The 27,162-nt window shown below is 39.9% G+C and overlaps 1 protein-coding gene across 1 annotated transcript in view; it reads right to left on the bottom strand.

Annotated features, from left to right (window-relative positions):
- Nucleotides 1-27,162, bottom strand: part of cacna1eb (calcium channel, voltage-dependent, R type, alpha 1E subunit b) — a gene marked incomplete at both ends in the record, with an annotated part of 102,127 nt that overhangs the window by 37,342 nt on the left and 37,623 nt on the right. Inside the window, 11 exons of the mRNA XM_081373572.1 lie at nucleotides 4,065-4,194; nucleotides 4,298-4,445; nucleotides 7,014-7,288; nucleotides 7,570-8,301; nucleotides 17,322-17,389; nucleotides 17,875-17,942; nucleotides 18,101-18,218; nucleotides 18,844-18,913; nucleotides 21,795-21,926; nucleotides 22,147-22,259; nucleotides 22,366-22,478. Coding sequence (XP_081229698.1) covers nucleotides 4,065-4,194; nucleotides 4,298-4,445; nucleotides 7,014-7,288; nucleotides 7,570-8,301; nucleotides 17,322-17,389; nucleotides 17,875-17,942; nucleotides 18,101-18,218; nucleotides 18,844-18,913; nucleotides 21,795-21,926; nucleotides 22,147-22,259; nucleotides 22,366-22,478 — 1,967 coding nt within the window. The remainder of the gene's footprint in view (nucleotides 1-4,064; nucleotides 4,195-4,297; nucleotides 4,446-7,013; nucleotides 7,289-7,569; nucleotides 8,302-17,321; nucleotides 17,390-17,874; nucleotides 17,943-18,100; nucleotides 18,219-18,843; nucleotides 18,914-21,794; nucleotides 21,927-22,146; nucleotides 22,260-22,365; nucleotides 22,479-27,162) is intronic.

Raw genomic sequence — 27,162 nt, 5'->3', positions numbered from 1 at the left:
GGGTGTGTCAAAAATGTCAGTCCAATCAGCAGCAACATGTCTTTTCATCCTGAAATACGAGGCAAATGTTGGATCACAATAATTAGAAACCACAGTTTCCACAAATCCCTTCACTCGATTGGGATGTTCTCTTTTATTCTGGACGGCAAGGGCAGTGACTGTAACATCAAGCGTATTTTGCAGTATTAAACACGTATTTATACCGACTTCATCAGGCTCCAAAAATTCTTCAAAAAGAACACAAAGAATGGCCTTCTCAGCTGCCATAGTTGCAACTCTTGCATCATCAGAACAGGGTGCTCAACGCACCACTGTTTCTGTTAAAAAACTTTTTGCAACTTTTTCTCTGGGCTGAATGCAGACTGGATATCTGACCAATCAGAGCAGACTGGACCATCTGACCAATCAGAGCAGAGTAGACCAATCACAACAGACTGGGCCATCTGAGCAATCAGAGCAGAGTTGATCAATCACAATAGACAGGACATCTGACCAATCAGATCATAGTAGACCAATCACAACAGACTGGGCCATCTGACCAATCAGAGCAGAGTAGACCAATCACAACAGACTGGAAATCTGACCAATCAGAGCAGAGTAATGGACTAGGCCATCTGACCAATCAGAGAAGAGTAGACCAATCACAACAGACTGGACATCTGACCAATCAGAGTAGAGTAGACCAATCACAACAGACTGGACATCTGACCAATTAGAGCAGAGTAGACCAATCACAACAGAATGGGCCATCTGACCAATCAAAGCAGAGTAGACCAATCACAACAGACTGGGTCATCTGATCAATCAGAGCAGAGTAGACCAATCACAATGGACTGGACATCTGACCAATCAGAGCAGAGTAGACCAAATCACAACAGACTGGACATCTGACCAATCAGAGCAGAGTAGAACAATCACAACAGACTGAGCCATCTGATCAATTAGGGCAGAGTAGACAAATCATAACAGACTGGGCCATCTGACCAATCAGAGCAGAGTTAACCAATCACAATAGACAGGACATCTGACCAATCAAATCAGAGCAGACCAATCATAACAGACTGGACATCTGACCAATCAGATCATAGTAGACCAATCACAACAGACTGGGCCATCTGACCAATCAGAGCAGAGTTGACCAATCACAACAGACGGGAAATCTGACCAATCAGAGCAGAGTAATGGACTAGGCCATCTGACCAATCAGAGCAGAGTAGACCAATCACAACAGACTGGACATCTGACCAATCAGGGCAGAGTAGACCAATCACAACAGAATGGGCCATCTGACCAATCAAAGCAGAGTAGACCAATCACAACAGACTGGGTCATCTGATCAATCAGAGCAGAGTAGACCAATCACAATGGACTGGACATCTGACCAATAAGAGCAGAGTAGACCAAATCACAACAGACTGGACATCTGACCAATCAAAGCAGAGTAGAACAATCACAACAGACTGGGCCATCTGAGCAATCAGAGCAGAGTAGACCAATCACAACAGACTGGGCCATCTGACCAATCAGAGCAGAGTAGACCAATCACAACAGACTGAGCCATCTGATCAATTAGGGCAGAGTAGACCAATCACAACAGACTGGGCCATCTGACCAATCAGGGCAGAGTAGACCAATCACAACAGACTGGGCCATCTGACCAATCAGAGCAGACTTGACCAATCACAACAGACTGGAAATCTGACCAATCAGAGCAGAGTAATGGACTAGGCCATCTGACCAATCAGAGCAGAGTAGACCAATCACAACAGACTGGACATCTGACCAATCAGGGCAGAGTAAACCAATCACAACAGAATGGGCCATCTGACCAATCAAAGCAGAGTAGACCAATCACAACAGACTGGGTCATCTGATCAATCAGAGCAGAGTAGACCAATCACAATGGACTGGACATCTGACCAATAAGAGCAGAGTAGACCAAATCACAACAGACTGGACATCTGACCAATCAGAGCAGAGTAGAACAATCACAACAGACTGGGCCATCTGAGCAATCAGAGCAGAGTAGACCAATCACAACAGACTGGGCCATCTGACCAATCAGAGCAGAGTAGACCAATCACAACAGACTGAGCCATCTGATCAATTAGGGCAGAGTAGACCAATCATAACAGACTGGGCCATCTGACCAATCAGAGCAGAGTTAACCAATCACAATAGACAGGACATCTGACCAATCAAATCAGAGCAGACCAATCATAACAGACTGGACATCTGACCAATCAGATCATAGTAGGCCAATCACAACAGACTGGGCCATCTGACCAATCAGAGCAGAGTTGACCAATCACAACAGACTGGAAATCTGACCAATCAGAGCAGAGTAATGGACTAGGCCATCTGACCAATCAGAGCAGAGTAGACCAATCACAACAGACTGGACATCTGACCAATCAGGGCAGAGTAGACCAATCACAACAGAATGGGCCATCTGACCAATCAAAGCAGAGTAGACCAATCACAACAGACTGGGTCATCTGATCAATCAGAGCAGAGTAGACCAATCACAATGGACTGGACATCTGACCAATAAGAGCAGAGTAGACCAAATCACAACAGACTGGACATCTGACCAATCAGAGCAGAGTAGAACAATCACAACAGACTGGGCCATCTGAGCAATCAGAGCAGAGTAGACCAATCACAACAGACTGGGCCATCTGACCAATCAGAGCAGAGTAGACCAATCACAACAGACTGGGCCATCTGAGCAATCAGAGCAGAGTAGACCAATCACAACAGACTGGGCCATCTGACCAATCAGAGCAGAGTAGACCAATCACAACAGACTGAGCCATCTGATCAATTAGGGCAGAGTAGACCAATCATAACAGACTGGGCCATCTGACCAATCAGAGCAGAGTTAACCAATCACAATAGACAGGACATCTGACCAATCAAATCAGAGCAGACCAATCATAACAGACTGGACATCTGACCAATCAGATAATAGTAGGCCAATCACAACAGACTGGGCCATCTGACCAATCAGAGCAGAGTTGACCAATCACAACAGACTGGAAATCTGACCAATCAGAGCAGAGTAATGGACTAGGCCATCTGACCAATCAGAGCAGAGTAGACCAATCACAACAGACTGGACATCTGACCAATCAGGGCAGAGTAGACCAATCACAACAGAATGGGCCATCTGACCAATCAAAGCAGAGTAGACCAATCACAACAGACTGGGTCATCTGATCAATCAGAGCAGAGTAGACCAATCACAATGGACTGGACATCTGACCAATAAGAGCAGAGTAGACCAAATCACAACAGACTGGACATCTGACCAATCAGAGCAGAGTAGAACAATCACAACAGAATGGGCCATCTGAGCAATCAGAGCAGAGTAGACCAATCACAACAGACTGGGCCATCTGACCAATCAGAGCAGAGTAGACCAATCACAACAGACTGGGCCATCTGACCAATCAGAGCAGAGTAGACCAATCATAACAGACTGGACATCTGACCAATTAGGGCAGAGTAGACCAATCACAACAGACTGAGCCATCTGACCAATCAGAGCAGAGTGGACCAATCACAACAGACTGAGCCATCTGATCAATCAGAGCAGAGTAGACCAATCACAACAGACTGGGCCATCTGACCAATCAAATCAGAGCAGACCAATCATAACAGACTGGACATCTGACCAATCAGATCATAGTAGACCAATCACAACAGACTGGGCCATCTGACCAATCAGAGCAGAGTTGACCAATCACAACAGACTGGGCCAGCTAACCAATCACAGCAGAGTAGGCTCACAGAAAGGAGGGTTTTAGAGAGACTGAATCTGAATCAGACTCTGAGAGAAATTAGGTGAGATACAATGTATATTATGAAAAAGGTATTATATATATATTGATTTTTTTTCACCTTGGATGCATGTAAGCCTATTGTAAGAGACTCCAAAACAAAATTAGGACCATTTAAAATAGCATAATAGGGGCACTTTAAAGTCAAAACACTCAGTCACTACATTAATCATTATACAAGTCCTTAAGAATTCAGTATGTAGAAATCCAATAGTTTACTTTATTCCTCTCTGAACTGGCGCACACAGGGTCCTCAGCAGCTAGTGCAATACTGCTGGCCACAATCACCAGGAGAATGGTCATCTCAAAGTACCGCAGGGTCACCACATAGTGGCAGATCCGTCTTATGCTTTAGTTACAGAAAGAAAAATGATTTTAGATGTTAGATTTGTCATGTTTTGTCATGCATATATTGTACAAACAACAAGGTGTGAGATTGTGTAAACACTTACGGATTTGTGCTTTTGAAAATGAACATGCTGTCTGGTATGTCAGGTTTAGGGACAGTCGACTGTTCACCTCCATTCTCATCATCATCATCATCGTCATCATCATCGTCAGCTTTATCTGAGTGACTGGCTTCCACATCCTTGAAACTGACTGTGATGGGTTAAATCAAGAGAACAAAACAAATATTTCAGGACTTTATTCACAACCGGTTTAAATCATAAATATAAACAGAACTTGTTTCCAAATAACATAAAAAAATAATAATAATAATGATGTATATATATCATGTGATATATATATATATATATATATATATATATATATATATATATATATATATATATATATATATATATATATATATATATATATATATATATATGATATTTCAAAAATGATATTTCACTTGACAAAGAAATCAAACATTTTGATAAATGAATTTAAAAATGCATGAACATTTAACAAAAACAACATGTGAAAAATGTCCTTGTGAAAAGTTCCTTAAATAATATTACAATAAATACACCTATGTAATGTATTGCTGTGTATTCTTTATGATTTAGTTATTAAATCTCTTCGTTTTAGACACAATTTAGTGTGTTGTTGTGGAAAGAGTGCATTCACAATGTTTATTTGGGATTTATTTATTTATTTATTTTTTCTGTCAAAAATGTTTTTGTAGTTTTGACAGGGTTAAATGGTTACAGGTTATTTGAGTGTGAAATTTCAGGGTTCAGGTTGGTTTCCATCTTAAAATTTGACAGTACCGGTCGCCAGGTCAGATCAGGACAAATCATCTCAGATAGAGGGCAAGTTTGGGCGTCAACTTAAAGCCTGTGCAAACTTCTAATCACCAGACAGTTGAGGATTTAACCCCTATCACCCCTACAGTACGTCCAAATGTGTTTACTTCCCTATTACATAGGGATGTGAAATGCAGCGCACAGTAAGTCCGAATTTGCAGGATTTAAAAAAAAAAAAAAAAAAAAAAAAAACCAACCAAGACACAAGAAATACCAGGATGACCTAATACTTTCTGGGAGATTCTGAAGCGTGCACCCGATGGACATTTTACTATCCCATGGGGCCACAGGAGAAGTGTTGTGAATGGCGGGGAAGCAACAACACTAATGTGTGTGTCACACGGCAGAGCCAACATGGCAGATGTAGCGTGTCTGGATTGTATTCATACTACATACGTGCATACTTTATAGAACACACTTTGTTAATGTTCGCAAAAGTTCTTCATCAAATGTAGCGATTTCATTTGCTGCAATAAGATTTCTGAGTGGCTTTGGCTCTGAGCCTGTGAATGGAGTGTAATTGCCAGGGTAATTATATCAGGGCAAATCTATAACTGCAGATAGCTGGCAAGCTTTGTTGCTGGTCTCAAAGTACATATGTTTGGGCTTTCATTAAACATGCATTGAACTGTATAAAACGTTATTTCTGAACTGTTGTGCCTATAATTTTCTTGGTACAACTCATTATAGACTCTCTGTTGCTAGGCTCTGTATCTCTCAGGTTTTGATCTTGACCACGATTTCTTGTGATTTTGATTATCTGAGATGCATCATTTCACTTATGGCATGCACATGCTGAAATATACATGAGCCCATTGTGTAACATGTTTAATATCTGTTTTAAGTGATGATTAGGTACAAATATATTAGGTGTAAATAATCCGATTGAGATTTACTGTAGATTTGCCGGAGTGAACACTAACCTAGATTTCACACAACACCCAGCACCAAGACTACTACAGCAATGGAACAGAATACTCTAAAGACAAACTGCTCTTTATTTTCTGAGATTGCCACAGGCATTGATGACCCACTTCTGTGTCTCTATAAATGAATCTGTCCTCACTTTAGCAAATTATCCGCTTTTTCAAACAGAATCAATGGCTGCAGTCCACCCCTCCTTCAGGACTCAGCCACCATCAGCCACTGAACTACTTCACTGTTGCACTTGGATCATTAAGAATTTCCTACTGAAAAAACACCAAACACAATGGCCACGTCATTGCTGAAAACTGCTTATTTCAAACTCATACTTCATTCAATGCACTGTATATAATGCACATTGCATTATAGTAATGGTTCTCACATGTATGTTCTGATAAAGTTACAGAGTAAAAACGTTAAATGCAAATAGGTAGTTCAGATCAAATTCTTTTTGGAGATTGCTTGACATGCTGTACTCTAAACATCATTCTGATACTTCTTTTATAATCGTTATGCACCCAGCTTCTATGATCTTTAATTAAGAGACATTATTCTTAATTAAGAGACATTGAAAATGCATTTGTAACCACGTGACAGGATTTAAATAGTCATGGTAAATCGTGAAATTGTGACCAAACGGGAGGGGAAAACATTAACATTGAAGACTATGCTAACCAAACTTCATAGTATTTGCTGCATACCTGTCACTTAAGAAGCTAGACGTATTAGGGGTTTTATATTATAATATCAAAATTAGATTGATTTACTAACATTTTAAAGATATTATATTTTTGTTTACTATCAAACTATTTTGGTTTGGTGCTTCATTTCCAAAGCATCTGAAACTCTAGAAATTGGTATGATATAACAGAAAAAAACTCTACAAGAAGACCAATCTAGAGGAATCATACTCTACACAGTACAGATGCAATAAAAAAAACAGAAGCAGAATGGATGGATGGAGGGAAGAATTGACAGACAGCTCAAATACCACTCATTGGTGCCATTTCCAACAACGGCTGGGATGACGTCTCTCTTTTAATGCAGGTTTCTGTCATACACGCATCCTGGTTAAGATAGCTGCCGTTGTTCTCAATGTCTGAGACTTCCCCTGTGATGTATTTAGATTCTGATGTAAAGTCTTCTTTGTGCCTCAGAAATGGAGTTTCCTGGCTTTCTGCTTGATCCTCCACTCCAGTACAGACAGACGGAAGCTCCTGAAGGCCAGATGCTTGGGAAAGTCCTGTCACATCTCCAACAAACTCGCTTAAATACAAATGTACAGGTGTGAATGTTTGATCTTTAAAAATAATTTCACATAACTTTGCTCTGTTCTGTGCCTTGCAGAACAACTTCTACAAATAGAAAACCACGCTGGGAGTTACCTTCAACTACAGTATAATTGTACCATTAACATTTCTAAATTCATTAATTATTAGTTCTTTACCAAAGCACAACAGTAACAGAATGACAACAGTGACGTAAGGTAAACTAGCATGTGAACTTAGTAACTTGCTAAATAAAATTAGCTGTGATGGTATTCTTACCTTGTGCATTCCTCCTGGTTCTCAATTTGCTTGCCAGACATTTCAGTTTCATGCATGTGCATCATGTTTTTAGACTGTGTTTCCTCCATTTTACCCTCACCCTCTTCAGCCTGTTTCTCACTGCACCCAAACTGCTGGTGATTCTCTGCATTTCGGCTCTCTGATCTGGGCTCTCGATGTCTGTGCCGTTTGTGTCGCCCACCCTCTACTACCCCTGCAATGGCGGCAGCCCGAAACTTTCTTGCCACACGATGCTTCCTTTCTGTATTTGAATGGTGGTTATTAACGCTCAGCCTCTCCTCCAGCCCCGATCCCATCAGGGGCAACGGCTCAGACTCTGGAGGTTCAGGGAGAGGAATAGTGATAGACATGGGTGGCTCTGGCAGGGGAATCCCCACAGACATTGGTGATTCTGGCAAGTGTAAAGGGCTTGTCTCAGGGGACATGCAGCTCTGTTGGTGATGATCACTCACGGGAGTGTCCAACTGATCCTCTGTGGGACTGCCAAACAGTACCTCACGACTGGCCATCTTGCGACGTTTCCGCAGCTGGTTTGTCCTTTGCTCCCAGACGGACATGTTGATCTTTTTGCGTCTCTCACGGCGGCCAGCAAAAGCATTCACAGGCTGCTCTTCCGCTTGTTTGCAAGCCGGTTCCTCCTCTGCCTCTGCTGGAGATGGTCGTCCTCGGTGGATGGCCCTCTTCCTGTACAAGTACGGTCTCCGTCTCCTTCTGCGTGGACATGATATATCTCAGTCACAAGAGTTATATCATTTGCAGCATGCACAATTACAATTCACAAGGGTGTGTGATAAAAATCTGGAAATTAGAATAAAAACAATGGCTATCGATTCAGGCTAAATAAAACAGAATTCAAGAGAAAACCAGGGGGAAATTCTTGAATAAAAATGAAATAAATAGAGAAGAAACAATAAGAGAAACATAGTGCAAGGATCTACATGTCAGCAGGTAATTCGGAGTGTTAATGAGATGGACAGTGCAATGATAATGGCAGACACAACAGATAAAAAGATACATAGACAGTTGTACTTACAATTATGTGTATTCTTTTGTTGTCCATGAAATCAAATAAATGATTAATTGAAAATAAGCCATTAGTGTATTTGTAGATAAGACAAACCAAACAATTTGACAATCTGCATATTGCCAGACTGCACACAAGTCAACTCATAATTCATATATAGATGGAAAGAAAAACTCTGACCCCCGTGGTCCCCTGTCCTACAGCTTAACTCCAACCTGAATCAAACTCAACTGAACAAGCTAATTAAGGTCTTTAGGATTACTAGAAAGTATTAGACAGGTGAGTTTGATAAAGGTTTGAGCTAAACTCGAGGGCCAGAGTTGAGTTAAACGTTAAAGGGTTCTTTGGCACTTCAGTACCATTAATGCCACATCACGCATTTGTGTGAAATGCACAAACTGTAATCAATGTTTTGGATGAGTTTTATCCAGTGGTTTTGGAAGTACACTTTTATGTCTTAATATTGCAATAACTAGATTAATTGTAGGTCGATTTTCATGCGCCCTTTCTCTCATACTATTCTCTCTATGCCCAGAGCAACTCTATTCAGCTAAAACGACTAACATTTCTGCTCATAACCTACAAGCTTCAGACTAGACAGGTAACCAGCTACAGGGACTGGCTTAACTCTAACTAACTTTAAGCTGTATGTGCACTCTCAGAAAATAAATAACATACAGTAATTGTACCTTTAGGGGTACAATGGCTTGTCACTGGGGCTGTAACCTCAAGGCTACAATATTGTACCTTAACCTTTAAAAGAAACGGTACATATATGTACCTTTTAATGCTTTTTGACCCTCAAAAAGGTATATACAGTATATATACCTTGAGGTCCAATAATAAGCCCTATGGCAGGGATAGGCAACTCCGGTCCTGGAGGGCCACTGTCCTGCAGAGTTTAGCTCTAACCCTAATTGTTAGACAATTGGAAAAGTTTTTGGGGCAAACCTGACCTGTTGAAAAGAGATGGTATTCATCCCTCCTGGGATGGTGCTGCTCTTCTCTCTAGTAATATGGCTCATAGTCTTAGAGCTCAAACATGACAATCTGGGGCTCAGGTCAGGAAGCAGACAGACCGGCTTAACCGACCGTCTGCTAGCGGCCTCGCGTCACCAAGGTCAGATAAATCCTATCACATAGAGCCTCTTTCACCTAGCTATCATCATATAGAGACTGTGTCTGTTCCCCGAATTTGGAAATCCAAAAAACGTTTGAACCCAACTAAGGTTAAAAATTTAATTGATGTTCAACAAATAAAAAACAGCTATAATACAGATGAGCAAATGCTAAAGCTTGGGTTGCTGAATATTCGATCGCTTACTTCAAAAGCACTCGTTGTTAACGATATGATTTCAGATAATAACCTAGATGTGCTGTGTTTGACAGAAACCTGGCTAAAACCAAACGATTACATTACTTTAAATGAGTCCACCCCGCAAGATTACTGTTATAAACATGAGCCTCGTCTGAAACGCAAAGGGGGTGGTGTTGCTGTAATTTATAGTAATAGTTTCAAAACCACTAAGAAATCAAGTTTTAAATATAATTCTTTTGAAGCATTGGTGCTTAATGTAAAAATATATAGTGTAAACGATAAATCACGTTTGAGATTTGTGCTGGCTACTGTATACAGGCCACCAGGGCACCATACAGACTTTATCAAAGAATTTGCGGACTTTCTATCAGAATTAATATTGATTGCAGATAAAGTACTAATTGTTGGTGATTTTAATATACACATCGATAATGAAAAAGATGCATTGGGATTGGCATTTAAAGACATTGTAAATTCAATTGGAGTTAGACAACACGTGTCAGGACCTACTCATCGTCGTAATCATACTCTAGATCTAATATTATCACACGGAATAGATGTGGATGCCGTTGAAATTCTGCAGCAGAGCGATGACATCTCAGATCATTACCTAGTCTCGTGTAATTTCCATTTAGCCAAGGCTGCAAAGCCGACGCCGTGTTACAAATATGTGAGACCTATCACTTCTGCTACTAAAGATTGCTTTATTAATAATCTTCCTAATCAGTTTCATCATCTCAGCATCCCAGATAGCTTAGAAGAACTCGATATTACAACAGAAACATTTAACTCTCTCTTTTCCAGCACTTTAGACACAGTTGCTCCGTTGCGCTTAAAGAAGATTAAAGAAAATAGTCCAACGCCGTGGTACAACGAGCACACTCAGGCCCTTAAGAGAGCAGCCAGAAAAATGGAGCGCAACTGGAAGAAAACAAAACTAGAGGTATTTCGCATTTCATGGAAAGAGAGCTCAATTACTTACAGAGAGGCTTTAAAAGCTGCTAGATCTGCTTATTTTTCAACCCTATTAGAAGAAAATAAACATAATCCTAGGTATTTATTTGAAACGGTGGCTAAACTAACGAAAAATAAAGCTTCAAGCACCGAAGTTTCCAAGCAACACAGCAGTAATGACTTTATGAACTTCTTCACTTATAAGATTGATAATATCAGGGACAAAATTATAACTATGCAACCGTCTACCACAGTATCACATCAGGCAGTGCATTGTAGTCTCCCTGAGGAAAAATTTGATTCATTCGTTGCTATAGGAGAGGAAGAATTTACTAAACTCATTAAATCATCTAAATCTACAACATGTATGTTAGACCCTATACCGACTAAGCTACTGAAAGAAATACTTCCAGAGGTCATAGATCCTCTTCTTAATATCATTAATTCGTCTTTGTCTCTAGGATACATACCAAAAAACTTTAAGCTGGCTATGATTAAACCGCTTGTTAAAAAAACGCAACTTGATCCTTCAGAATTAGTCAATTACAGGCCGATCTCGAATCTACCTTTTCTGTCAAAGATATTAGAAAAGGCAGTATCCTCACAACTGTGTTCCTTTCTTGAAAGAAATGATATCTGCGAGGATTTCCAGTCAGGATTTAGACCGTACCATAGTACCGAAACAGCTCTCGTTAGAGTCACAAATGATTTGCTCTTATCATCCGATTGTGGTTGTATCTCGCTATTAGTGTTACTCGATCTTAGTGCTGCATTTGACACCATCGACCACAACGTTCTTTTAAATAGATTAGAACATTATGTTGGCATTACGGGAAATGCACTAGCATGGTTTAAATCATACTTATCTGACCGTTATCAATTTGTAGCAGTAAATGATGAGATGTCTCATCGATCACAAGTTCAGTATGGCGTACCACAAGGCTCAGTACTAGGACCGCTGCTGTTCACTCTGTACATGCTACCCTTAGGAGATATCATTAGGAAACATGGCATTAGCTTTCACTGTTATGCCGATGATACTCAGCTCTTTATTTCTTCAAAACCTAACGAAACTTATCAATTCACAAAATTAACGGAATGCATAGCGGATATAAAAAATTGGATGACTTGTATTTTCCTACTTCTAAATTCTGAAAAAACAGAGTTTCTAATTATTGGACAAAAAACTTCCTCACGTAATAATCTAGAATACTGTCTAACACTTGATGGCTGCTCTGTTAAGTCTTCGTCGTCGGTTAGGAACCTGGGTGTGCTCTTTGATACCAATCTTTCATTTGAAAGTCACGTGTCTAGTATCTGTAAAACTGCATTTTTCCATCTTAAAAATATATCTAAATTACGCCATATGCTCTCATTGACAAATGCGGAACAATTGGTTCATGCGTTCATGACCTCAAGGCTAGATTATTGTAATGCTCTACTGGGTGGTTGCCCTGCACACTTAATAAACAAACTACAGCTGGTTCAAAACGCAGCAGCTCGAGTTCTTACCAGAACCAGGAAGTATGACCATATTAGCCCAGTTCTGTCAAAACTGCATTGGCTCCCTATTAAACATCGCATCAATTTTAAAATATTGCTGATTACTTACAAAGCACTGAATGGTTTAGCTCCGCAGTACTTGAGCGAGCTCTTAACGCATTATAGTCCGTCACGTCTATTACGATCTCAAAATTCCGGCCAGTTGATAATACCTAGAATATCAAAATCGACTGCTGGCGGTAGATCCTTTTCCTATTTAGCACCAAAACTCTGGAACAGTCTTCCTACCATTGTCCGGGAAGCAGACACACTCTGTCAGTTCAAAGCCAGATTAAAGACACATCTCTTTGACCTAGCTTTCACATAATACATTATAGACTTTTATAATTTAATGTTAGGCTGCATATAGTAGGTCAGCCGGAACCGGGAACACTTCCCAAAAATCCTGATGTACTCGTTACATCATGAGAAGAATGGCATCTACGCTAATTTTAGTGTCTGTGTTTATCCCGAGGTTTTCCTGCAGCCTGCCGGATCCAGGCCGTATCCAGATCTGACGAAGGCCCTTCACCTGGACCGATGACAACGCAGTGCTGAAGTGCCAACTAGTCTCTCCCTATGGAGGATCCCACTACCACTCTACAGATAAGGCGTTGTCGGGAAAATTCGTCTCGCGGTCCTACCCCAAAGCAACAAATAAAATAAAATTCCTTATCAAAATTTATAAGGAAAGACAAGTATTTTGTTTAGGCTTGGCTTGTAGGGAATTCCAAACCTGCGTATATTCAAACGCACATAACTATAGAACCCATTCTAAATGCGCATGTGAACGCCATCAGCGTTTCTCACAGGTTCGCGTTTAAAGTCTGTGTAGAGGGAATGGTGTCGTCTTAGCGGCCCCTAATTTAATAACAAATGATCATTGCGACGGAAGCAAATCAATTAAAACTAACTTTAGATGGAAATAACTTAACTCTGCTGTAAAGCCGAATCAATCTCTGTTACCTTAAATTATACGCTTATCTCTGTAAAGCTGCTTTGAGACAATCTACATTGTTAAAATCGCTATATAAATGAAGATGACTTGACTTAATTAAACACACCTGAACAAGGCAATCAGTGTTTTCAGGATTACTAGATAGATACAGGCAGGTGAGTTTTTGTCAGGGCTGAAGCTAAACTCTGCAGGACAGTGGCCCTCCAGGACCGAAGTTGCCTATCCCTGCCCTATGGGGTACGCTAGTGTAGATTGTACCTTGGGGGACAGAAATGGACTCCTACTGTACCCCTATTTCTGACAGTGTGCCATTATGCAGGCATCTTAGAGAAGAGAGAAACTAGTCAAACAATTTAACTGCACTTGAAATGAAAATGATAATTATTTGTCAACTAGATGTGTTTCTCTGGTGCTCAAAAGATTTCACATCTTAGTGATCTCAGAACATCAATTGCTTCTCTACTGGCAAAAGATGCACAGTTGTCCTTAACACATCTGACTACTATGTTAAAGTAGCCAAGCTTCTGTAAACTAATATCTAATTTTAAAAACATTTCAGGCTATGACTGTAAATGTTGTTCCCTGAGAAGGGAGCAAGATGCTGCGTCAATTCTCTTAAGAGATGTTAAAGCCAGAAGAAACAGTCTTCAGAGTGAGAAAAACCTTCTAATACCAAGGCCAAATACAAAGCCGGTACCCTTGTGTGTGTTTCAGGCCTCAGCCTCAAGGTACCATGGAGGAAACGAGACACCACCGGTTTCTCCTCAATGATTGACCACCCAAAGGCGCGAGGTAAGCAGCTATGGCCACCACATACATTTTTAAATTGGAGGGAGATAACCCTGCAGAAAACCAATCTTTCAGGAACTCCAGCATTGTACCACCTGGGCAGTTACTATTATGAGGCTGCTAAGTGCGACGAGCCGGTCCCCAGACTCCACGATGGGGGGTGCAACTCACCATACTCTGCTTTTGAGCACTTCTTTCAGCAGTTCAGCATGGTACACTCTCAGAAAATAAAGTACATATGAGCTCCAGGGAAGAGATAGCCTGCGAGTGTCTCTTCGGACTAGGGGAATCATCGTATAACCACACGCCCTTGCACCCACGATAGTCGAATAAGTTGACTTTGAGGGCACACAGACATGCAAAGAATAAGGTTTTCCCCATGAACGAGTTAACGCCAGGGAGATCCTCAAGAAGGGGCAGTCTAGCTGTAATCTGGCCACTGCACAAGTCACACCTTGAGTATCTTCTCACACGTTTTATCATAACAGGAGGAGCGCTCTGAGGCAGCGCTCTCACAATCCGTTTTAGATGGCTATTTCACTATTTAATTCCAAAGAATTAAATGTAGCCAAAGAACGGCCAGACAATATATTAATACAAGCAACTAACTTATCAAATTAGATGAGTATTATCATTTAATTCCTTAGTATTAAATGCAGCCAAATGTCAACCAGACAAGTAAACACGGTCTAGATGAAAGGCTGGGCTTAAATCTTTCAAAAGATCAGCCTGGTATGTCTGTAACACAGCCATAGTGTGCAGTGCTGACCTGCTGCTGAAATGTGATGCCCCCGAATGTCTCTCTGATCTGAGGCAGCATCGTATAACCACATGCCTTCGCACCCGCGATAGTCGAATGGGTCGGCGTTGAGGGCACAAATACACACAATGTATATTTTTTCTAAAAGAGTTAACTCGCTTAAGCGTTTGGGGGCCTCTTGTTTCTAAGGCCAGTGTAGTCTGGCCACTGCACGAGTGACCAACTCGAGTAGTTCCCCCTGCGCTTTATCATCACGGGAGGGAAGCTCTGAGATGGCGAACTCAAGAGTTTCAGTGTCCTCTGCCCGAGCTGAAGAAGCGGCGGGGCACGCTTTGGTAGTCAGGCAAAAGGACATCGCAATCTGGAGAGAGTAAGCAATAGGGACAGACCCGTCTCTCGCTTCTCAGCCAGATCGACATGCGAGCCACACGATCGCATTGTGGGTGCTAACCCTTTGAAATAAGCAAAGCGAACGCAAAGCACTTTAACTGTGAACGTTTTACAGCGCTCGCACTCACCATGCTCAAAAACAAGGGCTGCATACTCTTCCCCCAAACACACAAAGCAAAACTGATGTGTGTCGTATTCAGGCATGGGCAGTGAACACGGAGGCACACAACGTTTACTTTACACATCGCTCATATTTTCTTTTCCTTTTTCACTTGTTGAAAAGAGTGAGAACATTTTGTGCACATAGCCTAGTGAAACTAACTCCTAGCAGAGAGAGAGTCACACACTAGCTTTAGTCACACACATACACACAGTAAGGTCTGAAGACAAAAAGACCTGTCGATGCACCTGTGGGACATCAAATTATAGCCTCTGACGAGCACGCATTCCTATGACGTCACTGTCCGAGGCTATAAAAGTCCAGGAGAATTTCCTTTGGAAAAAACTAAAAACCATCCTACCTTCCTAGGTAACAATCATGGTTAAAAAAAAATCGATGCCTCAAAGGTCCAAAAGCCAAAGCCTAAAATAGAGAAGGACCTTCAGGGATTCTTAGTCTTGGCAAATCTTTACTGCATGGTCATCAGAGAGTTACAATGCAGCCAAATCAATTGCGCTCATTTGTGATTGAAATTGATGCTATTTTTGTGATTGTAACTGATGTTATATTTGTGATTATACTTGGTGCTATACTGACAGGTTATACCACAGGTTATGCCTTATTTCTCATAGTCTTTCCCCAAACAGAAAAAAAACTAAAATGACGGCTGCTCAAGTGGAGTGGTGACACTAGCTAAAAGGTGTATGTCACTAGGAACTTTGTTTTAATCAAAACTGGATTTTACCTCACTGCTACTTTTCAAACTTGTGTACACTATACACAATTTATGTCAAATTTTGGCAAACATAAATATTTATAATAAGCAAATCAACGGTCTTAGACTGTCTAGTGTGCCATGCTCATGGATTATGACATGCTCATTACTTGCAATGAATTTCAGCCTCCGACTTCTGGCAGTCAGAAATTTTGGGTAGCAATGTGACTAAATGTGACTACTTATATGATGCCAGTCCACAGAGGATCCAGTAGGAGGACAGAAATGAATGCTGCAATTGACATGCCAACTTATGATCACAATGCCATTAGAGCGTAAGAGAAAAAGAGCATGATTTAAAACTGATTTAAAATACTCGACGCTGTCCAAGTCTTGGTTATGATGTATCATAGGAAAAAGAAACAGAGCATGAAACTATCTTGCCAAAAGCCATTGTGAACAAAGTCAGATGCAAAACCAAAGAAAGAATCCAAAGGCTGTTTGGGGACTTGTTTTGACCTCTCCTCGTTTACTGACTTCTGTGATTTTGGGTTATGTACTTTTGAATCTAAACTCCACTGTCTACTGTACTAAATTAAAGCTTCTAATCACTCAAGTTCTTATAACATGTTGATTTTTTTTTTCTCTTTAAAATAAACACTACTCCCCCTGTGGTGAAGGCACTTGAGTTTCCTAGCAACTCAAGATTAAAAAAAAAGAAAAACAATTAAATTCTTACACCCTCAACAATCAAGATTTAAAGACAAAAGAGAACATGATTGTCATTCCAATTGACCAATTTAAGTGGTTATGTGTTCTTCCCTATCAAATTTGACCAGAACCAATACTGATCAAAAAACATGACAGACAAATGGTACATTCATATATGACACTTCTGTTCATGTGTTTGATGGGTCTGAAAAATTACATAGTAGCATAGTGTCATAGTGGTTTAAAAGCATGTCTGAAGCACAATAAGATTTGCATCAGTCAACATCAAATTCTTGCTAGATACTTTGACGGCTTTCTCTTACCAGCTTCTTAATACATGATACGAAACTGCATCCTTAATTTGAAAAATAGCTCATGTCAGAGAAAAAAAAAGAAGACAAAAAACTTACTCTGAGAGGCCAAATTCTCTGCTTTTATAACGCTGATTGAAGAACTCTTCTTCCTCCTCCTCTTCTTCCTAACACAAAATAACACAATACACTATGAACTAACATTAAAAAACATTGTTTTACTTTTCATTAGTATTACTTAAATGCATGATACATGATACATAATTAAAGATAAACTAATGAGAAGCATACATAATATGTTACTATTTTATGGATACTTTTCATAGTGTCATATTATTTACATGTTTATTAGAAAGCGGTTATGCTATTGCATTTCCTTCAAATATATATTTTCATGTATTAATAAATTAGATATACCTGCTAAATAGTAGAATTCATTTAAGGCATGACTTAATATTATAGATATTAATTTCTGTATTTTTTTAATGTGTAAACTGTAGATTACATTGAGTAATTGGCATGCATGCATTTTTCCCCCTTTTTTCTCCTTTGTTTGTTTTCTTGACATTTTTTACTTCTATTGTATTATTGTCATTTTTTAAAGAAAAGAAAAGGAAACTGTTATGCAAAGTGTTAAGTTTCATTGTCTTACCTTAGTTAGTTCTTGTGCATTGGCTAGATTATCCACAGCAATGGCCAAGAATACATTGAGCAATGTGTCTGTTCAAAGCATCGTCAAGAATTTAGGTTCTATTTGGACAGATGTTTCAAACTTGCAACACGGTTTTCATGTGCAACAACAAAATTAGAGGGTTTTCCTTCATCTTTTGTCTATTTTTTTTTTTCAAATAGAAAATAGTCATGACTGAAAAGGATACAGTTCCCAAACAAGGTTAAAACAATAAAGTAGATGGAGGACCACATTCCATACTGCACTCCTCCTTGGGAGCGTATCCCATTGTACATCACCTCATTCCAGTCTTCTCCAGTAAGAATCTATGTTGAATTAAGAAATTCAAAAAGAGCAATTAAATGTTGGAGTTGCCACGATCTCAGCCTGTTTTCCCCTGTCTAGGACTTTTGTTATTTCCTGTCTTGTGCCATGTTTTGTAGTTTTTCATGTTGATATGTCTCCCCATGTGTATCTTGTTTCCTCATTACCTTGTTAAGCTTGTTTGCCCTTGTGTATTTATATCCCTAGTGTTTCACTTGTTACTTTGTCAGTTGTTTTACATGTAATGGTTGCTTCTGTGATCCTCGTGGTTTTGTTCCTTGAGTTCTGTTTTACTTTATTTACCTTGTGCTACTTTATTAAAAAAAACATGCTTTTAGATCCTCGCCTTCGCCTGCTTTCTCCGGCATGTTATAGGAGTAAACCTCAATCGAATTTGAAACAGATGGTCATATGATTTCAAAATGGCAGCCACAATGAGGGGATGAGCAAGAAAAATAAAGTGGCTTTAATAACTCTATAATATAGATATTATTACCAACTGTTTAAAAGCTTTGCTTCTAATTAGGTTGAATATGAGATACGTATAAGCCTTTTGAATCAAAAGCATTTAAAATGTTCATGTCCATTGAAGAACAACACAAAATATAGTAATCTGAAGAGTCATACCTGAAAGACAGTCATGATGGCAGCTGGAAACGTGTCAAAATTAGTTGGAGTGTAATCTTCAAAAATGAACCTGTGGAAGAGAAAGAACTATTTCAACTAATTTCGCTAAAATTACATTTGTGTTTGTATTTTTTTTTATCCTTGTAAGCATCCATATAATTGAACCATTTGACTGCAAATGTAACCCTTTGACATTGCATGAAGCACAGATCTATTGCTTTTGTGAGACAATAGCATTTTATTTTTGTGTATGTTAGAGCTTGCACAACTATGCATTATTACTAGTCAATTATTCAGCGAGTCAGAATTGACCTTACATAAATCACCTATATATAAATATACAGTGTGCTTCGCTTATAACATACTTAGTGAAAGTACTATGGGTTTGCTTTATTTCTGTTTACCTGTAATTTTAAATATATGTCAATTACAGTATATTATTTAAAGGGCCCCTATTATGGATTTTTGGAAATGACCTTTCATGTAGTGTGTAACATAGCTGTGAATGAAAACATCCTGAAAAGTTTTAAATTGGAAAGTGCACCGTATATAAAGTTATTATCTTTCAGAAGTAAGAGTCGACTCTGAGTCAATGAAATGAATCGTTTCTAAAACAGTCTCCGTTTCGTTGTGACATCAAGACATAACATTAGCATATTGCCCGCCCACTCATTGCACGACATCAGGGAAATCTTTACCATGATACCTCAGCAGTATAATCCTAAACTTTTGCCGTGTTCCCTTTATTTTACTGACGACTGCTTCTCAAATCTCGGAGTTCAATATACACTGTAAATAATGGCTGTGAAATCTACAGTTATTTACTTTAGATTTCACAGTAACATTACTGTATATGATTTTTACAGTAGAAAGTTTACATTAAAACCTTGTCCACATGACAAAATCACAGTAGTCTAAACATTACAGTTGAAATCACAGTAGTCAAAGCATTACTGTAAAAAAATCACAATCTAGCCACGATAGTACTGTAAATAGTAAAGTAAACTACTGTATTTTTCCTTTTTTATCTTATCTTATCTTTCTTTTAACTCATAATGACTTACCATGGGATTTTTATTTTACAACCTAAGTTTTATCTTTTACTGGCGGAAATGGGCTTCATAAATTTATCCAATGAGGATCAAGAGACTTCAACGGTCAGTCACGTCATTGCAAACAGCAAAAAGTTCACTTCACTTCTAGGTTGAACGAACGTGCGTTAACTTTGGATAGTCTAATGGCGTGTCATCCATTCTCCCTTACTTATGTTGTACCTGTATTGTCATGTTCCTGTTCACCAAATGTCTTAAATAACTGTTAACAATTTTCTTGTTGTCTGCAGTTAATTGAAATATTTTAGAATATGGGTGATTCTATTAATGATGGCTAATATTAAATCACAGTGATACAGTATTTAAATTGTACAGTGAGAAACTGAATTTACAGTGATTAACTGTTGCCTACTGTTAATAGTACTGTATTACCATATACACAATACATAAAAAAACAGTGCTTAACTGTTTTTATTTGTACAGTAAATAAACCAGCACTGTAAATGCAATTGAAATCACAGTATTTAATTAATATTTTTTCTACAGTAAAATGATCAGTACGGTACCTTTACTGTAAAACTTATTCACAGGAACTTACTGGCTAATCGTTGCCAGTAAAGTACTATAAATTTAACGGTAAATTTTTTACAACTAGTTAATATTTTTTTAACTAAAAATACTTAGTTTTGAGTTTTATATTTTGTAGGTTTCCTGCTAACTGGCTAACTCACGTTATCAGTGTGTTACTTAAATACTTCTGCTAATCAGTTTGTGGGCCACAATTACCTAAAACTGTGTTTATTAATACAGATTGTCTGTCGTTCTCACTACTTTAAGGAAAGATTAAGCATGGAGCAAGATTTGTTTTACCAACGTTTATGTTACATCAGTCATTCACATCAGTCATTCACGCTAGAGCTTGGCTAATGTATACATTGCATACATGCACTGTTATTGATACAGTTTCCACGTGTTCACCGCAATATATTAGAAAAATACTATGATATGATAGTACTATGTACAATGATATGATAGTACTAATACTATGATACTATGAATACTATTTTTGTAAATAAATGATTACAAGTAAAATAATCGGTTTGTTGATGGACATGCACTTGTTAATGCTGGTGGTGAGGAATTACAGTTGCAACATCTCATAATGTACGTCAAACTAAGCAGTGTATCACTGAGAAACACTGAGTCCTGCTCGAGCTGTACACAGTAAACCAATCACAACAGACTGAGCTGTCTGGTCAATCAGAGCAGAGTAGCTCGCGGAAAGGAGGGATTTAGAGAGACTGATTCATCTGATGAGTCATTTGAGAATTATTGAAAATGTGGTGATGTGCAAATGTATATTATGAGGAAATGAAACAGTTTTTTGACCTTTGATGCATGTAAACCTGTTGTAGGAGACTCCAAAACAACATTAGGAAACTTTCAAATAGCAGGGGCACTTTAAACCTAATGTCACGCAGTTACTCTGAAACAAGTGTGTGCAAAGGGGAATGATCTTTCTCTTGCCACCATGCACTGAACAAAGCTCAAATTAAGGTATCTGATCGACTAGCTAACACACACACACACACACTGCGTCATGTAGTGACAGGACTGGTTGAGTATATGACTAGTTGGTGCAAACCGTGTGTGTGTGTGTGTGTGTGTGCATGTATGTATGTGAAGACTGTGAGCTGTTCGAGAAGGTAGGTCAGTCTTGAGGCTCAATTTAAATGTATTTCCCCCTTTAGATTCTTTTGTAGAGAATGTTTTAATAAATTAATGTAATGTTTTGTTGTCATATTTAAGTACAGTGTATCTGTAATTGAATGGTTTTATATTTGTTTGTAAGAATGACTGAAAGAGGTCGGTGCTTTAATACCATGATCAATTTCTCACCTGCCACCAAACAGCTGCATGCCAAGTAAAGCGAAGACTACGATAAACAGAAAGAGGAGGAAGAGCAAACTGATGATTGACTTCATGGAGCTCATGAGGGACACCACCAAGTTCCGCAAGGATGTCCAGTACCTGATAAAACATAATACATGTTCTTTACATTGTCATTATTTTACCTTTACACTTTTATGTGTGTTTTGTAGTCAAGAGAATACGCAGCAGACACATCTGTGTTATATGCCCACTCATGCCTTTATGTAGTTTAATGTCAACAACATAATTTGCATTTGCTGGTGGCCATCATACAAAAAAATCCTTGAATTGATACCTTGGATAAATGTTATAAACTTACTTTGTTATCTTAAAGATTCGTAGCAGACGTAAGGCTCTGAGGACACTGATGCCAAAAGACACTCCCGGCCTGAAGAATCCCCAAACCACTTCAAAAATACTTCCTACAATAACCTGCACAAAACGCATAACATTATGCTTCGATCAGTGCCAGCATTTATCAGACATAGGGTTGCATGTCTATTTGGTTTGATTGAAAACATGTAAAAGAAGCACTTACCCCACAATCAAAGCAGTTAAAGGATGAATGGAAGTACAGACGGAAACCAAGGCCATACATTTTCAGAAACATCTCAGCAAGAAAAAGTCCAAGAAACACGAATTCTGCGTAGTCTGCAAATTGTAAAAAAAACTTTTCAGTGGCAAGCACCTACTGTAGGACCATTTATTAGCCTACTCTGTAAGTGAGCAAAAAACTAAATTGCTCCCATTAAAATCATTGAAACTGTCAGTGACAGTGATCACAGCACTTTCTGTTTGGTGGGGTGCAATTAATTGTTTCTACTCAATTGTACTATTTCATAGGTAGCCACTGCATCATGTTACTGATTTTTGTGCATCGCCAAAAGTGTCACATGGAGTTGTAAATTCTTACTGAAAATGATGGATGTCTGGTTGGTTTTTCTCTACAAATCACTGTCTGTGTGAAAATCTGCTGTTTCTGTATGTCACAGTCACTGTACTGGTCAGTCACAAGCATGTCTCCTAGTTATGGTTTCTCTCTTTTATGCTCCTAAAAAGTATATTCCAGAGGTAGAACATTTAGTTACACCAGTGCACTAAGCATCATATTAAAGCACATTTGTAATGCAAATAGATACAGTATATGTTGTTAAGTCATTATTCAGCCTCGGGTACATCCCTACTTGTTGCTATTCATAAAATTAAAAAAAAAAGTGTCCGCTTGTTCTTTTGAAATAAAAATGTAGGAACACTGACAGCTTCACAGCGCCCTCATGACAACACAACCTGCCTTGAGCTACAGAGTGCTGGATGCCCTGTTGTGCAGTGTGGAGTATTTTCAGCAACTCTTAAAACACTAGGGACCATTAAGTGAATGTCCGTCATCAATACACAGAACAGTTCTGACATGTTGAGCAGGCAGTGGCCATTTTTCTGTCTGACAGGTCTATTTTGTGTAGTCATTTTATTAGCAGCAGTTTCAGTGGAAAACATAATGCTGCTCTAAAGTGGTTCTGTTAGTTGAAATCTGTCTCCTGATAAATGTGCTTTCAAAGCTGTAAAGTATTAAGAGAGTTTTTTTTTCTTATCGGAAGCAGCATTCAGACATTGACCTTGGAGAAGGTGCTTCAAGGAGTTTGTGATCAGACCGCATGTAAGCTGACTTGAGCACCACAGAACAGTGCTTCTCAAACCTGTCCCAAGGACCCCCGACCATTGCACATTTTGTATATATATATCTCTCTCATCTTACACACTTGATTCAACTCATCAGCTCATTAGTAGAGACCACAAAACTTAAATTTGATATGACCGATATTCAGTGTTCAGTGGTGGGGGGTTCACAGGACAGGCATGAGAAGCACCGCCAAAGATCAGGGGTGTCCATTCCAGCTTCTGCAGGGCCACCTTCCAGCAGAGTTTAGCTCCAGCCCTAATTAAACACACCTGAACCATCTTACCAAAGTCTTAAGAATCACTAGAATAATAATATAATACAAATAATACTTTGTTACACTTATATAGCGCTTTTCTCAGCACTCAAAGCGCTTTACATAGAAGGGGGGAATCTCCTCAACCATCACCAATGTGCAGCTCCACCTGGATGATGCGACGGCAGCCATAGTGCGCCAGAACGCCCACCACACACACACCAGCTTACTGGTGGAGAGGAGACAGAGTGATGAAGCCAATCAGTGTGTATGGGGATGATTAGGAGGCCATGAGGATGGACAGAGGCCAATGGGCAAGAAAATCCTAGGATTTTTAATGACCACAGAGAGTCAGGACCTCGGTTTAACGTCTCATCCGAGGGATGGTGCTTGTTACAGTATAGTGTCCCCGTCACAACACTGGGGTGTTAAGACCCGCACAGACCACAGTTTGAGCACCCCTGTTGGTCTTACTAACACCTCTTCCAACAGCAACCTAGTTTTCCCAGGAGGTCTCCCATCCAGATACTAACCAGACTCAACTAAGCTTAGCTTCAGTGGGCAGCCAGTCTTGGCCCACAGTTTGCACTAAACAGTGCTAATTCTTTCTTTCTGGGTAACAGATTGCACTCTAGTTACATATGCCATGGGCTATTTGACTTGCATTAGACTAACCCTAAGGCTTTCTACTTACTATCTTCTGAACTTTCCATAAAGCCTAATTTCAAACAATGACAATAATTAGTAATTGAATTACATTGGTCTAATATATCTGATCAAATGCAATCCTAAATAACACCAAGACGGTAACAGGAATGGTCGGGAATGTTTTCCACAAGTTGGCTTAGGTTTTCTCTGGGCATTAGAATTTACCCCCACATGTAGGTCTTGTTAATTGGAGATATTAAAATTGCCTGTAGGTGTGATTGAGAGCATGAATGTGTGAGTGTGTATTAGTTTTGTGATGGACTGACCACTGGTCCAGAGTGTTTCCCAAAGTATTATCTATATGGGCACAACAGTGTTTTGGAGATCATTTGATCTTTGGGGACCGAGTGAATGTCTAATACTTAGGAAAGCTGGATCTGTTTATGCTGAGTCCTTAACATAGAATGTAATGTATTTCTGTTAGTAGTGGAATAGTTGCCGAACCAGACAAGTGATTTTATTGGTGTCTTGACATTGTGTGAAACAAACCCAACACAGTTTTGTTGAATGAGATTAAACATCCAGTTGGGGTGTGATATCACATCAGTGGAGGAGTGGTTCCTCATCATTGTCCAAAAGGTCTTGGTCCTTTGTCTATACAGTATGTACCATTTAACTTTTTGATGCCAGGAGTAATGATTTTTTTTTCTTGTTTCTTCACTAGATTTGAAAACTGCTAAATATTCATATAGTAAGTAGTTGAAGAGAGAACCTTAGTGTTTATCCATAGTTTCTAGTAAGGTTATAGGGTTACGGTGCAGGAACAACAACATTTACAGTCATGGCAGTAAAAGTTTGTAGCAATGTCTTGCAAAATTTGCTGTTTCAGTTGTTATGGTGTTTATTCATTTTGTTCCTAGATTATTGTGCAGAGTGATCAGATGCATTTTAAATGACCGCAAAAAAATGTATTTTGCCCTGGCACAAAATTACCAGCTAACATAATTTCACTAATCATCTCATCAACACATGGGAAAGTGTGAATGAGTAGTATCATTCAGTAATCAGTAATCTTTCTGATTGGATTATAAAAGCAGACCAATTGCTATAAAAGGGGGAAGAAGTGCTTCCAATCATTCTGTTCTTGTGTTAGCAAAGGTTACCTCCAAAAATGGCATGCAACCATAATTGCTTTGCATCAAAATGGCCTCACATGCAAAGAAATTGCTGCAAAGAATATTGCACATGAAAGAACCATTTAATGGATTATCAATAACTTCACGGAGAGAGGTTCAACTGAAATGAAGAAGGTTCAGGACGTCCCAGAGTGTCCAGTAAGCACCAGGACTGTCTCTTCCTGAGAAGTCAACTATGGAATCATGTCTCCACCAGTGCAGAGCTGCTCAATAATGCCAGTTCATCTGCATGCTATCACGGTTCTGTTTAGTTAGTTTCATTTTCATGGACTTTTAGTTTGTTATTTTCAGTCACATGTGTTCCTTTTTCAGTTTCCTGCCACTCTTTAGTTGTCATGGAGATTCATTTATCATCACAGGTGATTGTCATTATTTCCCTAATTTGCTTTGTACTGAAGTTGCAGCTTTTTCAGTGTTCATTTTCCCGGTCACGTCTATGTTCACGTCTATATACTGAAAGGGGAGACTGTTTGTATTTTTCAGAGAGGAAGAGACCTGGAGGACTACGTGGAGGAATTAATCAACACCTGCTATCATGCCCACTGTAATAACGTCTGTTTGATGGAGGGTTTTTTGTGTGGACTGGACGATGATATTTGCTTCGTCATGCTACAGGGAGATCCGTGCTGTGGTTTAAGCGGATGTCGATGGTAACATCAACGTTCAGCCCCACCTTGCAGACGTCTCGCAGCCGAACCCAGAGCCCAGCCCACCACCACCCTTGACCGAGGATATTTCGCTTGAGCCCCCCACAGACAGAGAGCTTCAGCCTGCCACGATGTGTGAGCCAGCCGGAGCCCCAAATGAGTCTGACCAGGGGTGTGAGCCAGCGACATCTGTGGCAGAGGAAATTCTGGTGAATTTGGACACTGAGGACAGGCTGATAGACTGGGACACCAAGGTACTGCCTGCCACCCTTTCCCACCCTGAATAATTTGTCTGTTCTTCGTTGTTGCTTTTTCAGGACAGCATCGAAACTGTATCGTTCACCTGTATGGACCGCCATTGATTCCATCCAGCTTCCCTTTCCTCCAGCCCCGCCTCTGTGGGATGCCTGCAGCCCTTCGTCTTCCCCGGGAACGCCTTACTGCAACGTGAAGCCTCAGGTTGTGCAACCACCAGCCTCGCCCGAGCAAGAGGATCATGTGGCTCTGCTTCCTGCCTCTGATTCCTATGCTGTACCTCGACCCTTTGACCTGTCAGCTCAGCCTTGGCTCCTCCCACCCTCTACTCCACCAGAAACCCTCGACCTTGCGGCTCCACCGGGTTCCCTCATCCCACCGGCTCTACCTTGGTCAGTTATCACTCAACTTTCACCACGGACTTACAAGCCTTCCGCTGCGCTCGGGTCTCCACCCCTAAGGCTTCAGCAGGATCCTCCTTCCCTCCGGCTCCACTTCTGTCCTCCGTCACACTGGTTAAGCCTCAGTCCTCGGGCACTCTGTCTCCGACGCTCGTCCACCTAGGTCTCCAGTGCCATCGGTGCCGCTCAAATCCATCGGCACTCCGTCTGCGCCCTGGGATCCATCGGCTCCTCCTCCGTTGGACGTCACCAGGATG

Source organism: Scardinius erythrophthalmus, assembly GCF_964197995.2.
Source record: "Scardinius erythrophthalmus genome assembly, chromosome: 9".
Classification (NCBI taxonomy): domain Eukaryota; kingdom Metazoa; phylum Chordata; class Actinopteri; order Cypriniformes; family Leuciscidae; genus Scardinius; species Scardinius erythrophthalmus.
The sequence above is the reverse complement of the archived record's forward strand: the minus strand, read 5'-3'. Positions and strand labels throughout refer to the sequence as shown.